Source organism: Rhinatrema bivittatum, chromosome 1, assembly GCF_901001135.1.
Source record: "Rhinatrema bivittatum chromosome 1, aRhiBiv1.1, whole genome shotgun sequence".
NCBI classification, from domain to species: domain Eukaryota; kingdom Metazoa; phylum Chordata; class Amphibia; order Gymnophiona; family Rhinatrematidae; genus Rhinatrema; species Rhinatrema bivittatum.
In genome coordinates, this window is record NC_042615.1 from 415,847,219 (window position 1) to 415,867,843 (window position 20,625).

A 20,625-nucleotide genomic window follows, 5' to 3' on the forward strand; every position below is an offset into this window, starting at 1 on the left:
CGAACATGTGTGCCCCTCCAGCGCGTATGCCTCCGGTGTTCAGTCCCGGGTTAAATGCTGGCGCCTGATAGATGATGTCAGGTGGATGGGGCTAATGGCCACGGGGCTCGGATCACTGCAGCAAAGTCACTGCGATGGCAGGCAGCGATCGATGGTAAGTCCAAACTTGATGGAAGGCAGCAGGACAGTCTTGAAAGCAAGTCAGCACTTCTCTGGCATCTGGCCCCAGGTTAAATGCCCTGTGCCCGATAGATCATGTCAGGTGGGCGGGGATAAAGGCTACGGGCTCGGATTACTGCAGCAAAGTCGCTGGGATGGGAGACAGCGACCGATGGTAAGTCCAAACTTAATGGAAGGCAGCAGGACAGTTGTGAAAGCAGGTCAGCAATCCAGTAACGCATAATTCCCACAGGATTAAATAAGATGGCACAGTGTTTACGCAGTTTTCAGTGGATGAATTATCATCGCTGTGCCAAAAAAACATTGGGATCATGATGTGACAGAATTGCAGAGAATGAAAAAGATTTAATCTGGGGTAAAGCGCAGTTGCTTACCTGTAACAAGTGTTTTCCTAGGACAGCAGGATGTTAGTCCTCACAGATGGGTGACATCATCAGATGGAGCCCGGCATGGAAAACATTTGTCAAAGTTTCTAGAAGCTTTAACTGGCACACTGAGCATGCCCAGCATGCCACTATCCACCCGTCCACTGAGGTTTCCCTTCAGTCTCTCTTTTTCTGTGGTGCAATTGCCTTGCGGGTTTTTTGTTTTTTTTTGGTTCTGCTTCTTTTGCCTTTTTTGCACTTAAATTCACAATTTTTTTTCCGGGCCATCGTTGGGTCCCCCTTCATGGTTGGTAGTAACGGTACAGTCTCCTATAGTAATATCCTCTTATATACTGGCTGTAGTAACGTCTGGATGTTGATGATGTGTCTGAGGGAGATGTTAATGATTGGACTGCCATATTCTGTTCCTTTATTTGGGAAACGGTTTCTCTGAGCTTTTCTCCAAAGACATTATCAGACCTACATGGGAAGTTCGCTAATCTGTCATGAACATCTTCCCTTATGCTACTTGCACGCAGCCATGCTAGACGTCTAGCTGAGATTGAAGTGGCCGAAGATCTGGCAGATGTATCAAAGGCCTCATATGCTGTTCTTAGTAAATGCCGCAAGCCTTCTTGTAAGTCTTGAAAGGGCTGTGGAAGGGGGACATCCCCATGAGATGTTGTAAGGAAAGGTTGAAGCTGCTGAGTACAGCTGAACAAATACTGGATTATATAGAACTAGTACTGATGTATTCGGGATCCGAGCATGGAGTTCTGGTAAATTTTACGACCAAACTCATCTAAAATTTTATCTTTGCCTGGTGACGTGTTGGAATATAGTCTGTTCATATTAGCTCTTTTAATTGCTGATTCCACAACAACTGAATTATGAGGAATCTGGGCATTAGAATAATAAGTCTTCTGCATCCTATACTTGAGGTCCAGTTTTCTGGAAGTAGGAGAAACAAGATGTGGAGTATCCCAAGCCTTGTCCATGAGGGATTCCAAAACCTGGTGGGAAGGAAGGGCAGTTGGTTCAGCTGGCACTTCTAAAATTTGAGGGATCCCCATAACTTCCGATCTGGGATCTGGGAGTTTTTGGGTTTCTATATTTAGGGCTGAGCCCAATTTTTCCAAAAACTTAGAATATGTGAGATCTTCTGGCGGTGAAGAAGGTTGGGGTTGATCTTGTGGAGGGGTCCAATGGAATTTCCATAAAGCTGCCCAGAGATGAAAGGGGTGAGCGTTTTGGGGATGTTACATGAGGGGAAGGTGGAGGTGAAGCCGAATCCCATGGGGATGTTTCTCTTTGAGGAGAAGAAGGATAAACATGTGGTGATGAAATTCTATGTGGTTCCAAGAGTGTTGGATGAGGATGTGACGGCAGGCCCTGGAAGAAATTCTGTAGAAGAGTGGAAATTTGAGACATTATCTCTTGGGCCGATGGTCTCTGAGGTGGGATGTTACTCACGTCATCTTTGCGTGGTCGTTTGCTTGTAGTAGTGATGGAATCCTGATTCAAGACAGAGTGTGGAGAGGCTGACCTCTTCTGGGAGTGGCGAGGCAGGCATTAGATGTCTGGTGATGTCCCAATTACCTGCTGGTTCCTCTATGGCTATATCAGAGAAAACCAAGGAGGGGCAGTGCTGACTCCCTTGTGGAGATGTGGGGTGTGGAGCAGCGGATCTTGTTGAAGAGGTTGCTCCAGAAGGCGGCACGATATGTTTAGTCTTGGTTGGTTTGGGGTTTTTTTTTTTGAATATGTGATGCTGTGTGCGGTTGAGAAGATTTCTTGCTTTTATGCGTCGTGTGGTCTTTGGATGCGTCGGAGCGCGTTGTAGGCACCAACGCCTTTACGGATGCCAATGCATGCATCGGGTGAGGCAAAATGATTATGACTGACGCAGAGTCTGATAGCGATTGCGTCGTAGGCGTCGGGTTCGGTGCAGCGCTCGACACATGAGGCATCGACGCAGGTGCAGTTTTTGGCGCGCAGCCTTCTGAACTCAAATGGGCGCATCGTGGAGCCTTGGACCGGGGTTTTTGCTTTCCCGGAGAGGATTGAGTCAATCGTTTGTCGGTCGGATAGGGGGCATATGATGAGTGCCTCAACCTCTCCATTTTCTCGGCCCGTTGGCACCTAGCCCATGGGGACTTCCTGCCAGAATCTTTACATGTGGCCTGGTCATGGTTGGGACCGAGACATAAATAACAATAATTATGTCCATCGGTCACTGAAATTATCTTTCTACAAGAACAGTATTTAAATCCTGGGCTCTTCGGCATGGTGACTAGGTAGATATCGCTCTTCTGATTCTTCTATTTTTTTTTTTTTTTTTTTGAGGAGATCGAGAGAGAGTGCTATACCGGTCCATGAGATATCGCGGAAAAAGTAAAACTGAGGAGACGGTTCGAGGAGTGCGGGAACGCCGGTGCATATGCAATACAAAGCTCTTCAAGCTGAGAGAGTAAGCTCCACCTCGTGACATCACAGATGGCATTACCCACGCTGCATGGCTTAATGATGGAAAACATTAAAAAGAGAAGAGAAAAAAAATATGCTTTATGCTGAAAGAAAGAACGAACAAACAATAAACAGGAGGCATGAATTAATTCAGCCCGGACACCCATGGTTCTTCTCACACTCCCACCATCCTGGCCATATACCCAAAATTACACACACAAGGAAAACATGACACTATAACTTTGGCTGGAATGGCCGCAGCTGTTTGTTAGAGGATCCTAACAAGGGCATCTAATTTAGGCACCAGATCCTGTCACCACTGCCTGCTCTCAACAACTGGGCAGGTGCCGATAACCTAATTCCTTCTCCACCCAAGCGGAAACTGAGAGATCCCAGGCAGGCCACCACACAATAGGCCCCACCAGAGCACCTCCCAGACATATGCGGCTGTCAACTGTCAAGGCCCATTCCCCGGGCCTGACATTTGCTCTCTTGGCCAACTGCTGTGAGGTGTGGTCCAAGCCCCCTCTCTTCTTTACCGGCACCTCCCTGATCCCTTTATTGCCTCACGTTGTTTCCTAATAGCCTCTCCTGGACTCTGTCACCGCAAAAGAATAACAAATGAACAATACTATGCTGACTAACACTTTATTCTAGCTAACGAAGGGTGGGGGTTGGGAGGAATCGTGCTGCATCAGGCTGAGGAGGAAGAGGCTGAACAACCAGACCCGGCCGGTTTTAAATTTCCTGCTGGCCTGCCCTCCCAACTGTGTCAGCACGCCGCTCCTCTGGTCCAATCAGGTGGTCTGGTGTCAGGGCACATTATGATAATGTCACCATGTCCAACGCCAGAACAATCAGGAGGAGAAGAGTCACTAATTTGTGATGGCCATGCTAATTTTTGATGGCCACGCTGGAATCAACCTCCCCCCCCCCCCCCCCCCCTGCAGTGCCCAACCCCGTCTGATGCTGGTGCCATCATGAAGATAGACCCACCACGCCTGGTAAGTGCCCCATGACTGGGTGGGGGCGCCAGCCCTCATGGGTACATCGGGTGCCCAGTTATTTGCAGCACCCACACATCCATGCTGGGGATCCTCCCATGAATTTAACTGAATTAGGAAGCAGAATGGGAAACAAAAGAAGAGTTGCTAAGGATACAGGACATCTGTTGAGGATTAAAGGAAAAAGACTGAATCAGAGAAGAATAAAATGTTTGGCATGAAAGAGCAGTAAAAACATAAAAGATAGGATAAAATCTGTAAAAGTATAATGGAGAATGATACTTCTTCCACAAAGATGTCATTTTACAAAGGATCTGTGGGTTTTCTTAAGGGCATATACAGTATAAGATAGATTAGAGGGTAGGAAGGAATACAGATAAGAGGGTGAGCAATATTAATAGTTATCTGAAAATTAGTTAAATATGACTTCAGTCAGTATTTCATAACACTCTCCAAGTTTTATTTCTCATCTATTTGTTGTATGGTTGTGGCATGCCACCAACTTCCCTTTCACCATACCAGCTGTATCACTTTGCTTTCCAGGGGAATCCTCCACACATCAGAGGACTACTTTTAAATTACAGAACAAGTTCATTAAGTCTGCTGAGAAATCTTGCACCACAGATGGCAGATGTGCTTCAGCATTGCTGAGCTGGCTCTCACCACAGTTGACATTCACAATGTTAATATGAATTCTGAACTAAAGTCACAGCCCCCACTACATACTTGTGCATGTTAGTATGTTTAAACTACAAGCACTCAAACATAAAAAAGGAGGGCTGAAAGGAAATCAGAGGAGAATGAATGAAACATTGAACAGGAAAGAAAAAAAATTGATTAATTTTCTAGTGACTTACCTACACAATCTATATAATCTTTTTCAGCAGATTCTTGACTTAACAATGTAATACATATTTTAAAATATATCTATTCTTTTAATTACAATATTTAAATTGGAATGCATAAGTACGTTTTAAACTGAGGAAACTAATTAACAAAATAATCAAAATATTGCTTCATCTATAGTGCAAAACATTTTCCAAAGGAGATAAACACATTATTGGATTTTTTTTTCATACCAGCAGTCACTGGGCTCTAAGCAGTATTCCTTTTTCCTTTTTCCCATTTTCCTCTCCTCAACCTCTAACACTAAAAAAGGAAGGAGGAGGAAAACCATGAAGATCTGAAAAAAATATTTCAAATATAATCCATTTTAAAAAAAGAAATCTTTGACAAGACAAAGGGATCTCAAATTTCAAGTAACCCATATTGCTAGATGGCAAGCCCGTTCTGAAAGCATACACAAATTTTTATTTTATTTATATTCTGCTTTTCAGCACTTCAAAGTAGATTACATTCAGAGAATCCCAAACCACCCTCTTCATCTAAAAAATGAACCTTCACTTAAAAAACCACTCACTTTGTCACTGTCGTCATTACAAATGTGGCTCTGATGGATTGACTGACACTGGAATGAAGCACCCAAATTACCTGGAACAGGAAGAGAAGGAGAAATTAATATAACTGAAATACAATTTTTAGGAGCTCTAAAATAAAGATAGACAAGCATGTCAGCCAGAATTTTTCTTCTCCAACCAGCATATGCATTTGGTAGCCAAATATCTGTGTCAGATAGCTCTTTAATTCCAACACAGAAACATAGAAATGACAGCAGAAAAGGACCAAATGGTCCACCCAGTCTGCCCAGCAAGCTTATGCCAGTATCTGCTGCACTGTGCAGCTTACCCCCATGCTTACCAGTTTCCCAGACCGTAAAAGTCAGGGCCCCTCAGATGCTGTCTGAATTCAATTTTCCCTAACCCCTGCCATGGAAGCAATGAGATAACCAAAAAAAACAGCCTCTACAATGCCAAACAAAGCAAGCCATTAAATATTTTTGCAATATTAAAAAAAAAAAAAACAATGGCTCTTGACTAGTAGGAAGAATGCATCTATGAACACAGAAATTCAAAACACCATTTTTCATATATTTATTTTACCTAAGAACATAAGACCTTGCCATACTGGGTCAGACCAAGGGTCCATCAAGCCCAGTATCCTGTTTCCAACAGTGGCGAATCCAAGTCACAAGTACCTGGCAAGTATCCAAACATTAAATAGATCCTTATTGATTAATAGCAGTTTATGGACTTTTCCTGTAGGAACTTTTCCAAACCTTTTTTAAATCCACTTATATTAACTGCCCTAACCACATCCTCTGACAATGAATTGCAGAGCTTAATTATGCATTGATAGAAAAATAATTTTCTCCAATTTGTTTTAAATGTGCTACTGCTAACTTCATGGACTGCCCCTTTCCCTCTATTATCTGGGAGACTAAATAACCAATTCACATTTACCCATTCAAGTCCTTTCATGATTTTGTAGATCTTGGCCCTCCACCTCCCTTCCTGTACTAAAGAAAATTATTTTCCTTTGCGCATGAAGTGGTCAAATATTTTTACTGAATTTCAAACAAGCAGGAACAATTTGAACACAGTAATATAAGGTTGTGCATACATCACATCAAAGTACAACACAGGTTCAAAGATAGAAACAACTCAAAATCCCCCCCCCCCCCCCGAATCAGCACACAGAAACAAAGAATTGCAGCTTCACAAAAAAAAAAAAAAGTAATCCAGGACAATGAATCATTCTAAATCATTTAAAAGTTGACTCTGAGCTCTAGATGATAAAGATTTTGTATAAGGAAACCAAATCCACAAAAAAATGAGGTAAATTTTATAACAGCCTGTATAGGGCTGAAGACCATGCAAAAGCCCTAATTTTCAGAGCAGACGTACACATGCAAATCCACTTGGAAAACCAGCAGTCCCACACATACCTTATTTACCTTAGGGGCCGATGCTATAAAAAATGCGGGGGGGGGGCACTCAAAAGTCAGCACCCGCTTTCTTAACATGCGCATGGCGCCCGCAAGGGGGGGCGCCAGGCTATATGCAAATTAGGGGGTCGCGCTAGCAAGGTGGCGCTAGGGTCACTTGCTCGACCTTAGCGCCTCCTTGCTAACACGACCCCGCGGTTACCGGCGGTCTGCCAGTTATGAACACCGATGCTGATAAACATTTTTTCTGCTTTTCTGTACTTTTTTTCAATGTGCTCAGCTATGAACGCCTGCTCCAGGCTGTTCGGCTGAATGCACCTTGTTAAAGTTACTCAGGTAAATGCAGCTGGCTAGGACAGTATTTTAACCAACCAGACTTAGCTGGTTGTGCAGAATATTGGCCACGCCACCGGAACGCATCCTGTCACTTTTTTGGCTGGGTAATGACTGGCTTGGCTAAAATGTATCCACTCAGCAAGGTGGGAAACTTAAAGCTCAGAGTTTTTCTGGGTTACTCGAAAGTGACCCAGGCAAGCTCTTAGAATATCGACTTCACAGACTTTACATGTTCTGGGCATCAAAGGTACATGAAATGGGTGAAACTTGGGTGCCACGGTATGTTGTCTGTGGCAGAAATGAAATCTGATGAGTGGTTTATATGTTATGGTGCAGTATGGGAAAGGGGTAAAGGTGCAGGGAAAAGACAGATACATGTCGAGCCAGACAGATACACAAACATGATGGTTTCATAAGATGACCACGCCCCCGGGGAAGATCCTGAGAGGGGCCACCGGTCAGGCTCAGAGTTGGGAGACAGACACAGACTAGATCTTTTAGTAAACTGTATAGTAAAACACCAGAGGTGGCAGTAGTGAGCTGGAAGAGCCCGGCTGGGCTGTAGTCCCTCAGGCACTGGAATAGTGATCCCAGGATGGCAGAGCTGTAGAGAAACTGAATATAGTGAGTAGGCAGAGTATGTATAGTTCAGGAACAGAACCTTGATGGTAACACTCACACAATAGTCTCTTGAAGCAGCCCAGAGGCTGGAATGAAGTAGGCCCTTGAAGAGCGAGTACCTGGTTCCAGGGAAAGCTCTAAGAGAGAGATGGTAACTCACTGGTGTTGTAGGCAGCGGTGACTTCCTGGCAGAAGTAGTATTCGGTAGCAGGTTTGGGAACGTGGGCCCTCGAGGAGCGAGTACCGGTTCCAGACTGTGACCTGAAAAGCAAGAGAGAGAGCGAGGCCCCCGAGGAGCGGGTACCCCCCGGTAAAGTCCGAGGAGGCAGAGTAGAGTAGCAAGGTATGCAGAAAGTGAATCCCATCCGCAGCGATACCTGGAGGAAGCCCTTGCTAACTCGAATAGCTAGCAAAAACGAAGACCTTAAGTATCCGGTGAGGATGACTTCATCTCAGGGGGACACCCCTGAGGTTCGTGCCACAGTTGGTATTTGAGTCGGGGCCGCGCGCACGCCCTTAGGCTTCAGGAGAACATGGTGGAAGGCAGTGTCTAGCCGGTCCGAGGATGCCGGTGGAGGTCGGCAAGATGAAGCCACGGCAGCCAAACTTCCATCAACCAAAGAGGGAGTCGCAAAAGAGGTAAGGTGGGCAGAGTGGAGACGTTGGGCAGCGACGGTTGCAACAGTACCCGCCTTCAAAGGGCGATCTCCTATTCGGGTACCAGGCTTGGGTTTGGAAGGATGCGCGATGTGGAACTGACGAAGCATCTCTTTGTCAAGGATATTAGTCTGAGGTTCCCAAGAGTTTTCTTTGGGGCCAAAACCTTCCCAGGAGAGAAGATATTCAAAAGTATTGCCTCTTTTTCGAACATCCAGAATCTCTTTGACTTTGAACTCTAAGTCGTCTTCTGCATTGATGGCAGGTGGATCCTGAGATTTGGAAGAAAATTCACTGAGTATGAGCGGTTTCAGAAGGGAAACGAGGAAAGCATTATGGATGTTGAGACCAGGTGGTAGCTTCAGATGGTAGGTGACTTTGCCAATACGTTGAAGGACTGGGAATGGTCCCACGTAGCGAGGAGCAAACCGACAGGAGGGTAGTTTAAGTCTGAGGTGCTTGGTCAACAACCAGACCTTGTCTCCTGGCTTGAAGACTGGAGCTTGCGAATGGTACGCATAGTAGTACTTCTTGGCAAGGTAACTCGCTTTGATTAGCATGTCCTTTGTCTGAACCCACAGATTATGGATATCATCAGCAGTGGATTGAGCAGCTGGGGACGTCATTGAGAGCTTCAGTGGAAGTGACGGTGTTGGGAACGTCCAAAAACCACTTCAAAAGGTGACAATCCAGTAGATGTTGCTGGATGAGAGTTGATGGCGAATTCAGCCCATGGAAGCAATTCGGCCCAGTTATTCTGTCAGGACGTGACATAAACTCAAATAAACTGCTTCATTGTCCGATTCATCTGTTCCATCTGGCCATTCGACTGCAGATGATAGGCTGAGGTATAGTCTAGAGAGATGTCAAACAATTTGCACAAGGCCCTCCAGAATCGTGCCGTGAATTGGGACCCACGGTCGGATACGATGTGAGAAGGTAGTCCGTGGAGGCGGAATATGTGCGTTATGAAGAGCTTTGCAAGCTCCAAGGCGGAAGGTATGCCAGGGAGCACCACGAAGTGTACCATCTTGCTAAATCGATCCACTGTCACCCAGATGGTGTTCATTCCTCCGGAAGTAGGTAAATCGACTACAAAGTCAGTAGCGATGTGCAACCAGGGCCATTCCGGAACTGGCAGTGGTTGCATCTGACACCATGGTTGTCCAGAAGTAGGTTTGTTCTTGGCACAATTGGTGCAGGATGCCACGTAGGAATAGGTATCCTTTTTGATAGTAGGCCACCAATACAGCTTCTGTATCTTGAGCAGGGTACGGCGTTGGCCAGGATGGCCAGCCAGCTTGGAATCTTGCGCCCAAAAGAGCACTTTCTTCCTGAGTCTTTTTGGAATGATTGTTTTACCAGCGGGTACAGACTGAGTGGATGCCAAGAGGATCTTCTTTGGGTCAATTATGTGCTGTGGCTCATCAGGCACATCCTCCGAATGAAAAGAGCATGACAGAGCGTCTGCTCTGGTGTTTCTATCTCCAGGGCGGAACTTCAACACAAAATCGAAACGATTAAAAAATAAGGACCATCTGGCCTGTCTGAAATTCAGACATTGTGGTGGTGGAGATACTCTAGATTTTTATGATCCGTGAATACTGTTATTTGATGTTGAGCGCCTTCGAGCAAAGGCCACCATTCCTCGAATGCAAGCTTTATTGCCAAGAGCTCTTTATCGCTGATCCCATAGTTTTTCTCGGCTGGAGAAAATCTTTGTGAGAAGAAGGAACAGGGACGTAAGGCTTTCGAGTCTCCTGTTTGGCTCAACATAGCCCCTACACCCACATCTAAAGCATCAACTTCGACGATAAAGGGCTTGTTGGGGTCTGAATGCCGCAAGCACGGTTCTGTGGAGAAGGCAGTCTTCAATTTCTCGAACATGGAAATGGCCTCAGCTGACCATTTTGAAGTGTTGGCACTTACGGGGCATCGCAGTCAAGGGTACGGTTAAAGAAGAATAGTTCTTTATAAAGCTTCGATAATTGTTGGTGAACCCCAGGAATCTCCTTAAAGCCTTCAGGCTGGTAGGTTGGGACCAATTCTTGATACTTTCAAGTTTGTGAGGGTCCATTTGGAAGCCTTCTTTCGACACTATGTAGCCTAGAAAAGGCACGGAGTCTTTGTGAAATTCACACTTAGAGAGTTTGGCGTACAGCCAGTGTTCACGAAGACGGTGGAGTACTTGCTTGACATCTGCAATGTGGGTGTCCAAATCCTGGGAGAAGATTAATATGTCATCCAGGTAGACCACAACATTCTTGTACAGCAGATCCTGCAAGATATCGTTTATCATATTTTGGAAAATGGCGGGTGCATTGCACAACCCGAACAGCATTACTAGATACTCGAAGTGGCCGTCTCGCGTGTTGAAGGCCGTTTTCCATTAAGAACATAAGAAAAATGCCATACTGGGTCAGACCAAGGGTCCATCAAGCCCAGCATCCTGTTTCCAACAGTGGCCAATCCAGGCCACAAGAACCTGGCAAGTACCCAAAAACTAAGTCTATTCCATGTAACCATTGCTAATGGCAGTGGCTATTCTCTAAGTGAACTTAATAGCAGATAATGGACTTCTCCTCCAAGAACTTATCCAATCCTTTTTTTTTTTTTTTTTAATTTATTGTTTATTATTTCATGTCTCATTAATACATTACACAGTTCTTGAGAAATATTAATCTAGGGATTATTTAACAACTTAATCTTAAATCAAACTGTGAATATCCATTCAGGAAATTAAAATCAAGCAAAAGAAGAGCTGAAAATTTAAACAGTCTTAGAGCAGATAGTAAAAGGAAATAAGACACAAAGAATTTTCATTTCCTCCTATATATCATTTTTAAACCAACTCATTGGTAGCACTTAGGGACTGGGTATCCAGGTATTGTCTTAGCTGGCTTGCCTGTGAAAAAATATACTTGTTCCCTTGACTAATAATAATACATTGACATGGGTACCTTAATAGGAATTTTATTCCCTTATTCTGAGCTTCACTTCTCAACGCCAAAAATTCTTTTCTCTTAACCCTTGTTGTATATGATATGTCCGGAAAGATCCTAATAACCTGTCCGTAAAACTTATCATTTTGGTGCCCAAAATATATTTTCATCAAAGAATCTCTCTCAGATGTAAAAGAGAATTGTACTATGAGAGTAGCTCTAGTATTTATACAGGTTTCAAAAGATTTTTCTAACAATTCTGACAAATCTAATTCAGGCTGATTATCTTTATCTTGATCTTGTTTTTTCATTTCCTCATTTTGAGAGATATAGTATATTCTTGCAATAGCTGGTATTGCTTCCTTTGTATATTTCAGGATATTAACTAGGTAACTTTTAAATAAATCTATTGGGTTTATTAAAGCAGTCTTAGGAAAATTCAATATCCTCAAATTGTTTTTCTTCACCTGGTTTTCCAATACTTCTAATCTCTCAAAATGGGATTTTTCAGATTTTATTAAATTCAGTTGAATTTTATCCATTTTATCTACCTTAAGTTGTACAGAATTTACAGATTCTTCAACTTTTTCAATCTTAGATTGAAGGACCACATTCTTATTTAGCACTTCCTGCAATGTATTAACAATGTTGTTTATTGATTTCTGCATGGAAACCAGCATATTTCCTATTTCTCCAAGAGTAAAATTTTTTGGAGTAATAACAGAAATTCCAGCCAAGAGTCCTTCCTGGATATTACCAGTCCCTCCCTCCAATGGAGATGTAATTCCGCTTTAATCCATAGAGCCCAGCTGTGAGTTTTCCGAGAAGCTAGTTGAACCAACTGCTCCTCTCTGATCGCTTGTTGTTAAGGAATCCATTTTGAGTATGGGATCACCTCCAAGTGAAATCCCCACTCGAGGACCGGCTGGTAGCTCAGGAGTTGTTGGCGCCCCTGGGGTCAGTGATATTTCATGTGCCTGGGTGGGGAGACCCTGCTCTTTGTCTACCCCTCCAGCGGCACCCCCTTCTGGGGTAATTATAGGAGTTCTCGCAAAACAGTCCTCTATTTTGGGTTGGTTCAACCTCTCTGGTGTAGACGAATAATCTCTCAGTTTTGCTTTTCTCTTTGTATGTGGCATTTACAAAGAGATAGCAAAATTACCCAATACAACAGGAAATATAATGTATTCAATAGGAATCTTACCAGGAGTCTTGTGAGTGAAAACAATTTAAGACCGTTCCTTTTCAGCGCTTCTCGTGGCTGCAGCTACAACTGAAGAAAGATTCCTTGCCAGGGCCAGGTTCGCCAGGCTAAGCCAGGCAAAGCCACGCGCGCCCCTTAGGCGCGCGCGGCTTTGGCAGTGCGCCGGCGGCTGCGGTGCGCCGGTTAGACGCAGATTTTAAAGCGTCTCACCCGGCTCCTCCCCCGGCTTCCAGGTCCCGCAAGGCAAGTGGAGGCAAACAGGTTCCAAAGGTCCCGATAGGTAATGTCAGCTGCAGCGAGTGTAGAGGAGCGGGAACGCCGATTTTAAAGCGTCTCACCCGGCTCCTCCCCCGGCTTCCAGGTCCCGCAAGGCAAGTGGAGGCAAACAGGTTCCAAAGGTCCCGATAGGTAATGTCAGCTGCAGCGAGTGTAGAGGAGCGGGAACGCCGATTTTAAAGCGTCTCACCCGGCTCCTCCCCCGGCTTCCAGGTCCCGCAAGGCAAGTGGAGGCAAACAGGTTCCAAAGGTCCCGATAGGTATTGTCAGCTGCAGCGAGTGTAGAGGAGCGGGAACGCCGATTTTAAAGCGTCTCACCCGGCTCCTCCCCCGGCTTCCAGGTCCCGCAAGGCAAGTGGAGGCAAACAGGTTCCAAAGGTCCCGAGAGGTAATGTCAGCTGCAGCGAGTGTAGAGGAGCGGGAACGCCGATTTTAAAGCGTCTCACCCGGCTCCTCCCCCGGCTTCCAGGTCCCGCAAGGCAAGTGGAGGCAAACAGGTTCCAAAGGTCCCGATAGGTAATGTCAGCTGCAGCGAGTGTAGAGGAGCGGGAACGCCGATTTTAAAGCATCTCACCCGGCTCCTCCCCCGGCTTCCAGGTCCCGCAAGGCAAGTGGAGGCAAACAGGTTCCAAAGGTCCCGATAGGTAATGTCAGCTGCAGCGAGTGTAGAGGAGCGGGAACGCCGATTTTTAAAGCGTCTCACCCGGCTCCTCCCCCGGCTTCCAGGTCCCGCAAGGCAAGTGGAGGCAAACAGGTTCCAAAGGTCCCGATAGGTAATGTCAGCTGCAGCGAGTGTAGAGGAGCGGGAACGCCGATTTTAAAGCGTCTCACCCGGCTCCTCCCCCGGCTTCCAGGTCCCGCAAGGCAAGTGGAGGCAAACAGGTTCCAAAGGTCCCGATAGGTAATGTCAGCTGCAGCGAGTGTAGAGGAGCGGGAACGCCGATTTTAAAGCGTCTCACCCGGCTCCTCCCCCAGCTTCCAGGTCCCGCAAGGCAAGTGGAGGCAAACAGGTTCCAAAGGTCCCGATAGGTAATGTCAGCTGCAGCGAGTGTAGAGGAGCGGGAACGCCGATTTTAAAGCGTCTCACCCGGCTCCTCCCCCGGCTTCCAGGTCCCGCAAGGCAAGTGGAGGCAAACAGGTTCCAAAGGTCCTGATAGGTAATGTCAGCTGCAGCGAGTGTAGAGGAGCGGGAACGCCGATTTTAAAGCGTCTCACCCGGCTCCTCCCCCGGCTTCCAGGTCCCGCAAGGCAAGTGGAGGCAAACAGGTTCCAAAGGTCCCGATAGGTAATGTCAGCTGCAGCGAGTGTAGAGGAGCGGGAACGCCGATTTTAAAGCGTCTCACCCGGCTCCTCCCCCGGCTTCCAGGTCCCGCAAGGCAAGTGGAGGCAAACAGGTTCCAAAGGTCCCGATAGGTAATGTCAGCTGCAGCCATCCAATCCTTTTTTAAACACAGCTATACTAACTGCACGAACCACATTCTCTGGCAACGAATTCCAGAGTTTAATTGTGCGTTGAGTAAAAAAGAACTTTCTCCGATTAGTTTTAAATGTGCCCCATGCTAACTTCATGGAGTGCCCCCTAGTCTTTCTACTATCCGAAAGAGTAAATAACCGATTCACATCTACCCATTCTAGACCTCTCATGATTTTAAACACCTCTATCATATCCCCCCTCAGTCGTCTCTTCTCCATTCATCGCCACTCCAAATGCGAATGAGGTTGTAGGCCCCCTTCAGGTCGATCTTTGAAAATATCTTGGCCCCTTGCAGCCGGTCAAACAGCTCCGAGATTAATGGCAAGGGGTAACAGTCTTTGATCGTGATTTCGTTTAGACCTCGGTAATCTATACATGGACGTAGGGTACCGTCCTTCTTCCCCACAAAGAAAAAGCCTTCGCCAGCTGGCGACTTTGATGGTCTGATAAATCACATCATCCTTCTGAACATCCATGGGGGTCACATCATCCAGACCCATCAGAGAAGCCTACAGAGGTTCCCTGCTTGTCCCACCAACTAAATCTACACACCATCTAGCACTGAGAGACTGGGCCTTTTCTACAGCGGGCCCCTCTCTTTGGAATACCTTACCACACGATCTCAGACTGGAACCATGCTTATTAACATTCAGAAAAAGGCTTAAGACTTGGTTATTTAAACAAGCCTTTCCCGAATCTAACTGAGTCACTAATATCCATTAAGAGTCCTTACTGCACAATGTAAATAATTTACTTCTGTAAAGATTCTTTTATTCTTGTCTCCTTCCTCCCCCTGTTCCAGCAACCCTGTTATATTGTAAATTTTTGTTTTCTTCTGCACTTGTTAAATGTACAAAGTTATCGCACACCCCTGTTATCTGTAAACTGGCATGATATGATTGTATCATGAATGCCGGTATAGAAAAGCTCTAAATAAATAAATAGATAGATAAATAAATAAATAAATAAAGCCCTTCTGGAGATTTTCTTCAATGTATTCCAGCATTGCTTTATTCTCAATGGCTGAGAGAGGGTACACCCGTCCTTTCAGTGGCTCAGCATTGGGCTTCAGTCTTATGGCACAGTCATAGGGCCTATGTGGAGGAAGAATATCAGCCGCTTTCTTTGGAAAATACATCCCCGAAGGATGCATATTGGCATCACTGGAGTCGTAGGCATGCAATTGATAGGCAAATTTCCTTAAGGCACCTCCCGTGACATTCTGGGCCCCAGCGGGAGAGATCCAAGGATGCCCAGTCAAATTGGGGTTGGTGCACTTGCAACCAGAGTAACCCCAGGACGATAGGGTGCATGGCCCTTTCCAGTACAAAGAAGGAGAGCGATTCCGTATGGAGAACTCCGGTGCGGAGAGTAACTGGTATGGTTTGGCAAGTCACGTCGCCCGGTAAGGGCTCTCCATGAATGGAAGATAACAGTAGTGGATCTTTCAACTTGATGAGGGGAATCCTCAAGTATTCCACTAGACATTTGAGAACGAAGTTGCCTCTTTCCCCTGAATCCACCAGGGCAGGAGTCTGAACTGTGACTGGTCCGTAGGTCAAGGAGACTGGGAGAGAGAGCGGAGGAGAGGGCGTAGTGAGGCCTAAAAACAGTCCTGCAGGACTTAGGCCCATCCGTTTTCCAGACGAATGGAGCATGTAGAGACATCATGGCCGGGCTGACCACAGTACATGCAAGGCTGCGCCTCTTCCGAAGTCGTCTCTCTTTGGAAGTAGTAAACGACCCATAACCCAAGTTGCATCGGTTCATCTTTATCAGCATCAGGGATTACTGGAACCATCCGAGGTGCAGGTATAGCACTAGCCTGTTTCAACCCAAGTAACACCTTAGGCTGGAGTTCCTTCACCTTATCCCGAAGCCGGTGATCAATCCGAGTGGCCAAGGCTACTAATTCGTCCAGCGAGTCAGGTGTTTCACGAGCAGCCAGCTCGTCCTTTAAACGGTTATCCAGACCTCTGAAAAAGAGAGTCTTGAGACATTTGGGGTCCCAGCAGAGTTCCGCCGCAAGAATTTAAAACTCTATGGCAAATTCAGCCATTGATCTGTTGCCTTGCTTCAATTCAGCCAAAGCAGAACCGGCGACAGAAGTTCGAGCAGGGTCATCGAAAACGGATTTAAATAAGTCCATAAATCCTTCTATGTCCTGCAAAATGGGGTCCTTGCATTCCCACAAATAGCCCAAGACAAAATGGGGTCCTTGCATTCCCACAAATAGCCCAAGACAAAGCCCTACCATCCAGGTATGAAAGGATGTAGGTAGTCTTGGAGAGAGCCGTGGGAAATAAGATGGCTGTAAAGCAAAATGCATGCAGCACTGATTTAAAAACCCCCAGGTCTTCTGGATTTCTCCAGAAAAATGAATTGGAGCCGCCAGTGATACAGCAGCCTTTAAAGTTACCTCCTGTAACTGACCTTCATGGCTAGAAGCTGTGCCTTGAACCTTCTGTGTGTGTAGCTGATGGAACACTGAAGTAAGTTTCTCCAAGGTATCTTGCTGCTCCGAAATGCACAGGGCTAGGCCCGGTATAGCCTGTAAGGCATTGAGCTGTGCCGGATCCATGGAGTTAGCAATCTGTTATTATTTGTGATAATTGTGGGTGGATCCTTGGGCTGGTGCCAGATGACCACGCCCCCGGGGAAGTTCCCGAGAGGGGCCACCAGTCAGCCTCAGAGTTGGGAGACAGACACACACTAGATCTTTTATTAAACTGTATAGTAAACCACCAGAGGTGGCAGTAGTGAGCTGAAAGAGCCCGGCTGGGCTGTAGTCCCTCAGGCACTGGAACAGCGATCCCAGGATGGCTGAGCTGTAGAGAAACTGAATATAATGAGTAGGCAGAGTATGCAGAGTTCAGGAACCGAACCTTGATGGAAACACTCACACAATAGTCTTTTGAAGCAGCCCAGAGGCTGGAATGAAGTAGGCCCTCGAGGAGCGAGTACCTGCTTCCAGGGAAAGCTCTGAGAGACAGATGGTAACTCACTGGTGTTGTAGGCAGCGGTGACTTCCTGGCAGAAGTAGTATTCGGTAGCAGGTTTGGGAGCGTGGGCCCTCGAGGAGCGAAGAGTACCGGTTCCAGACTGCGACCTGCAAAGCAAGAGAGGAGAGCGAGGCCCCCGAGGAGCGTGGTACCCCTGGTAAAATCCGAGGAGGCAGAGAAGCAAGGTATGCAGAGAGCGAATCCCATCCGCAGCGATACCTGGAGGAAGCCCTTGCTAACTCAAATAGCTAGCAAAAACGAAGACCTTAAGTATCCAGTGAGGATGACGTCATCTCAGGGAGACGCCCCTGAGGTTCGCGCCCACAGCTGGTACTTAAGTCGGGCCGCGCCAAGCGCGCGCCCTTAGACTTTAGGAGAACATGGCGGAAGGCAGCGTCTAGTCGGTCCGGGGACGCCGGAGGAGGTTGGCAAGATAACGCCGCAGCAGCCAAACTTCCATCAACCAAAGAGGGAGTCGCAAAAGAGGTAAAGTGGGCGGAGTGGAGATGTCGGGCAGATGTTGGAAACAGAGCTAAAAAAATATTAAATAACCTGCAAGCCACAATGATTTTATCAACTGCAAAGTGATTATGGATGCCTATCAGATCTTTATTCCAAATATTGTGACCCTTTTATATTCTTTTTACCCTTGTCATATATATAACTGGAGAAAGACCCCTCTCTTGACATAGGGAAGTTATAGATAGATTATATATTATTTTCCTATAAATGAAGATGAGTTCTTTCTAAAACGTTTTTCTACTAGACAGCAGTATATACTCATTCTCATGAGAACGTATGCAAGATAAAATTACTAAAAGATAACAGCTTTAACCTATGCCTTATCATGGACCGCCATTCTGAATTTTGTGATCCACATAATTTTTTAATGTCCATGAAAAATGAAATGTCACAGTAATCAAAATGTTTTGTAATGGGAGGGCCTTCCTAAGAAAGGAAGTGGAAGGAATCAGGGCAACCATCCTGGGACTGGGCTTCAATCCTTCCCATCCATATACAACTCTAGCTGGCAAGAAGAGAGCAGTATTTCTTACTTGCAGTTGCCACAAGGACCTCATAATCTCTTGGGACCGCCAACCATGCACAGTTCACACCTCTGAAGCCAGCAGAGGAGCAGGGAGGCACAAGTGAGAAGCACTGCTCTCCTCCATGGAAAGAGGGAGAAAGTCATGCTAGCAGGATGGAGGAGAGAAGATCTCCTGGGGGAAGGAGAGCCCACAGACTGATTGTCCCCAGACCCCACAACCCTCTTGGGTGGACCTTGGTAATGGTGGTATGAGCAGCTCCTGTCACACTGCAGCATTTTCATCACCAATACCAGAAACAAACAGCTATAATATTGTAATGATGTAGTGGTACTAGTCTCTCCACAAAAGACAGCTTTGGAAATGGTGCACAGAACTATGAAGCAAGGAGTTTTTTTTCTCTAAGAATGTGTATGGAAGTCATGAAGGATTCTCAATGGACCTGCATTTCCCAGAATTACTGGTTCTCTGAATTCTGTGAAGATCTGAGTAGAGGATCTGAGTCCTAATGACTCAGCAGAATTACAGTAATAGAACTAGCACAGTGGTTCTCAACTGGTGTGTTGCAACACAAGTGTGTTGCCAAGCACACGCAGGTGTTGCCACACTTCTCAACGCTCTGCTGCTCCCCCTGCTCAGCAGTATTAACAACATGGTATCTTCTCCCCCCGCCCCCCGGAAGAGGAAGTGGTGAGCAGCAGCTACGCACGCAGGAAGAAGAGACCGTGCTAGGTACAAGCACATGCAGCATCGGCCCGAAGGAGCAGAGCAGCGCAGCCCGGGGCAAAAAAGAGGAGCAACGTCAGCCCCCAAGGCCAATGGGACTCCTTTCTTGAGGCTGCGAGGGCTGGAAGAGGAGGAGGCTGTTGCTGCCGCTAGTTGTTCTTCAGTGTGGGGAGAGTGAGTGAGCAAGCATTTGTGTTTGAGACCCTGTGTGTGTGTGTGTGTGTGTGTGTGTGTGAGAGACAGCATGTATGTAAGTGTGTGACTGAGAGCCTGTTTGTGGGAAAGAGAGCATGTGTATGTATGATTATGAGCCTGTGTATATGTGTGTGATTGAGAGCTTGTGCGAGACAGAGGAAAAAGTTGCAAGCAACTGCCCCCCCCCCCCCACACCCCCAATTCACAACAATCTCAGGGCACCTGGTATGGAGAGCACAGCATTTTTTATCCTTATTTTTCTTTTATTATTAAGTCTTTGCTGTTTTGAAATATTTTATTGTGTCTAGAAATTTTTGATATGCGTTTTTAATTATTGGATATTCCATTCATCAGCTGTTTTGAAATCTGTTTTTTATTAGCATGTTTTACTGCTATTGATATTATATTTCTTGATTTGTTTTATGAGGACTGGTGATGTTTCTCTTTTTCCTTTGTTACACTGCACACAGTCTCTCTGGCTTATTGCGGTTTCCAGTTCAGTTTTGGTCTGCATGTTTCTATTTATGCTTTATGATATCTTTATTCTTTGTTAGGTGAGGGCCTGGCTCATGTGACTGAGGTGAGCTATTCTGTTGGCGTGTAGTTTCTGTGTAGGGCTCTATAACAGCTTGGCTTGTTCCATTTTCCTAATAGAAGGAGGAGTGGAGTTTTAAGGCCTGGATTAATATTTTAAAAACATAAGAAATTGCCATGCTGGGTCAGACCAAGGGTCCATCAAGCCCAGCATCCTGTTTCCAACAGAGGCCAGACCAGGCCACAAGAACCTGGTAATTACCCAAACACCAAGAAGATCCCATGCTACTGATGCAATTAATAGCAGTGGCTATTCCCTAAGTAAACTTGATTAATAGCAGTTTATGGACTTCTCTTCCAAGAATTTATCCAAACCTTTTTTGAACCCAGCTACACTAACTGCACTAACCACATCCTCTGGCAACAAATTCCAGAGCTTTATTGTGCATTGAGTGAAAAAGAATTTTCTCCGATTAGTCTTAAATGTGCTACTTGCTAACTTCATGGAATGCCCCCTAGTCCTTCTATTATTCGAAAGTGTAAATAACCAAGTCACATCTACTCTTTCAAGACCTCTCATGATCTTAAAGACCTCTATTATATCCCCCCTCATCCGTCTCTTCTCCAAGCTGAAAAGCCCTAACCTCTTCAGCCTTTCCTCATAGGGGAGCTGTTACATCCCCTTTATCATTTTGGTTGCCCTTCTCTATACCTTCTCCATTGCCTTTTCTTAGGTAAAGTGGTTACTGTTT

General features: G+C 45.9%; 1 protein-coding gene across 3 annotated transcripts in view; it reads right to left on the minus strand.

Moving 5' to 3' along the window:
- RNF38 (ring finger protein 38) overlaps positions 1 to 20,625 on the minus strand; it is a 589,332-nt gene that overhangs the window by 407,095 nt on the left and 161,612 nt on the right. For all 3 annotated transcript variants that reach the window (XM_029602782.1, XM_029602791.1, XM_029602800.1), the window contains exon 2: positions 5,436 to 5,506. In XM_029602782.1, coding sequence (XP_029458642.1) covers positions 5,436 to 5,506 — 71 coding nt within the window. The remainder of the gene's footprint in view (positions 1 to 5,435; positions 5,507 to 20,625) is intronic.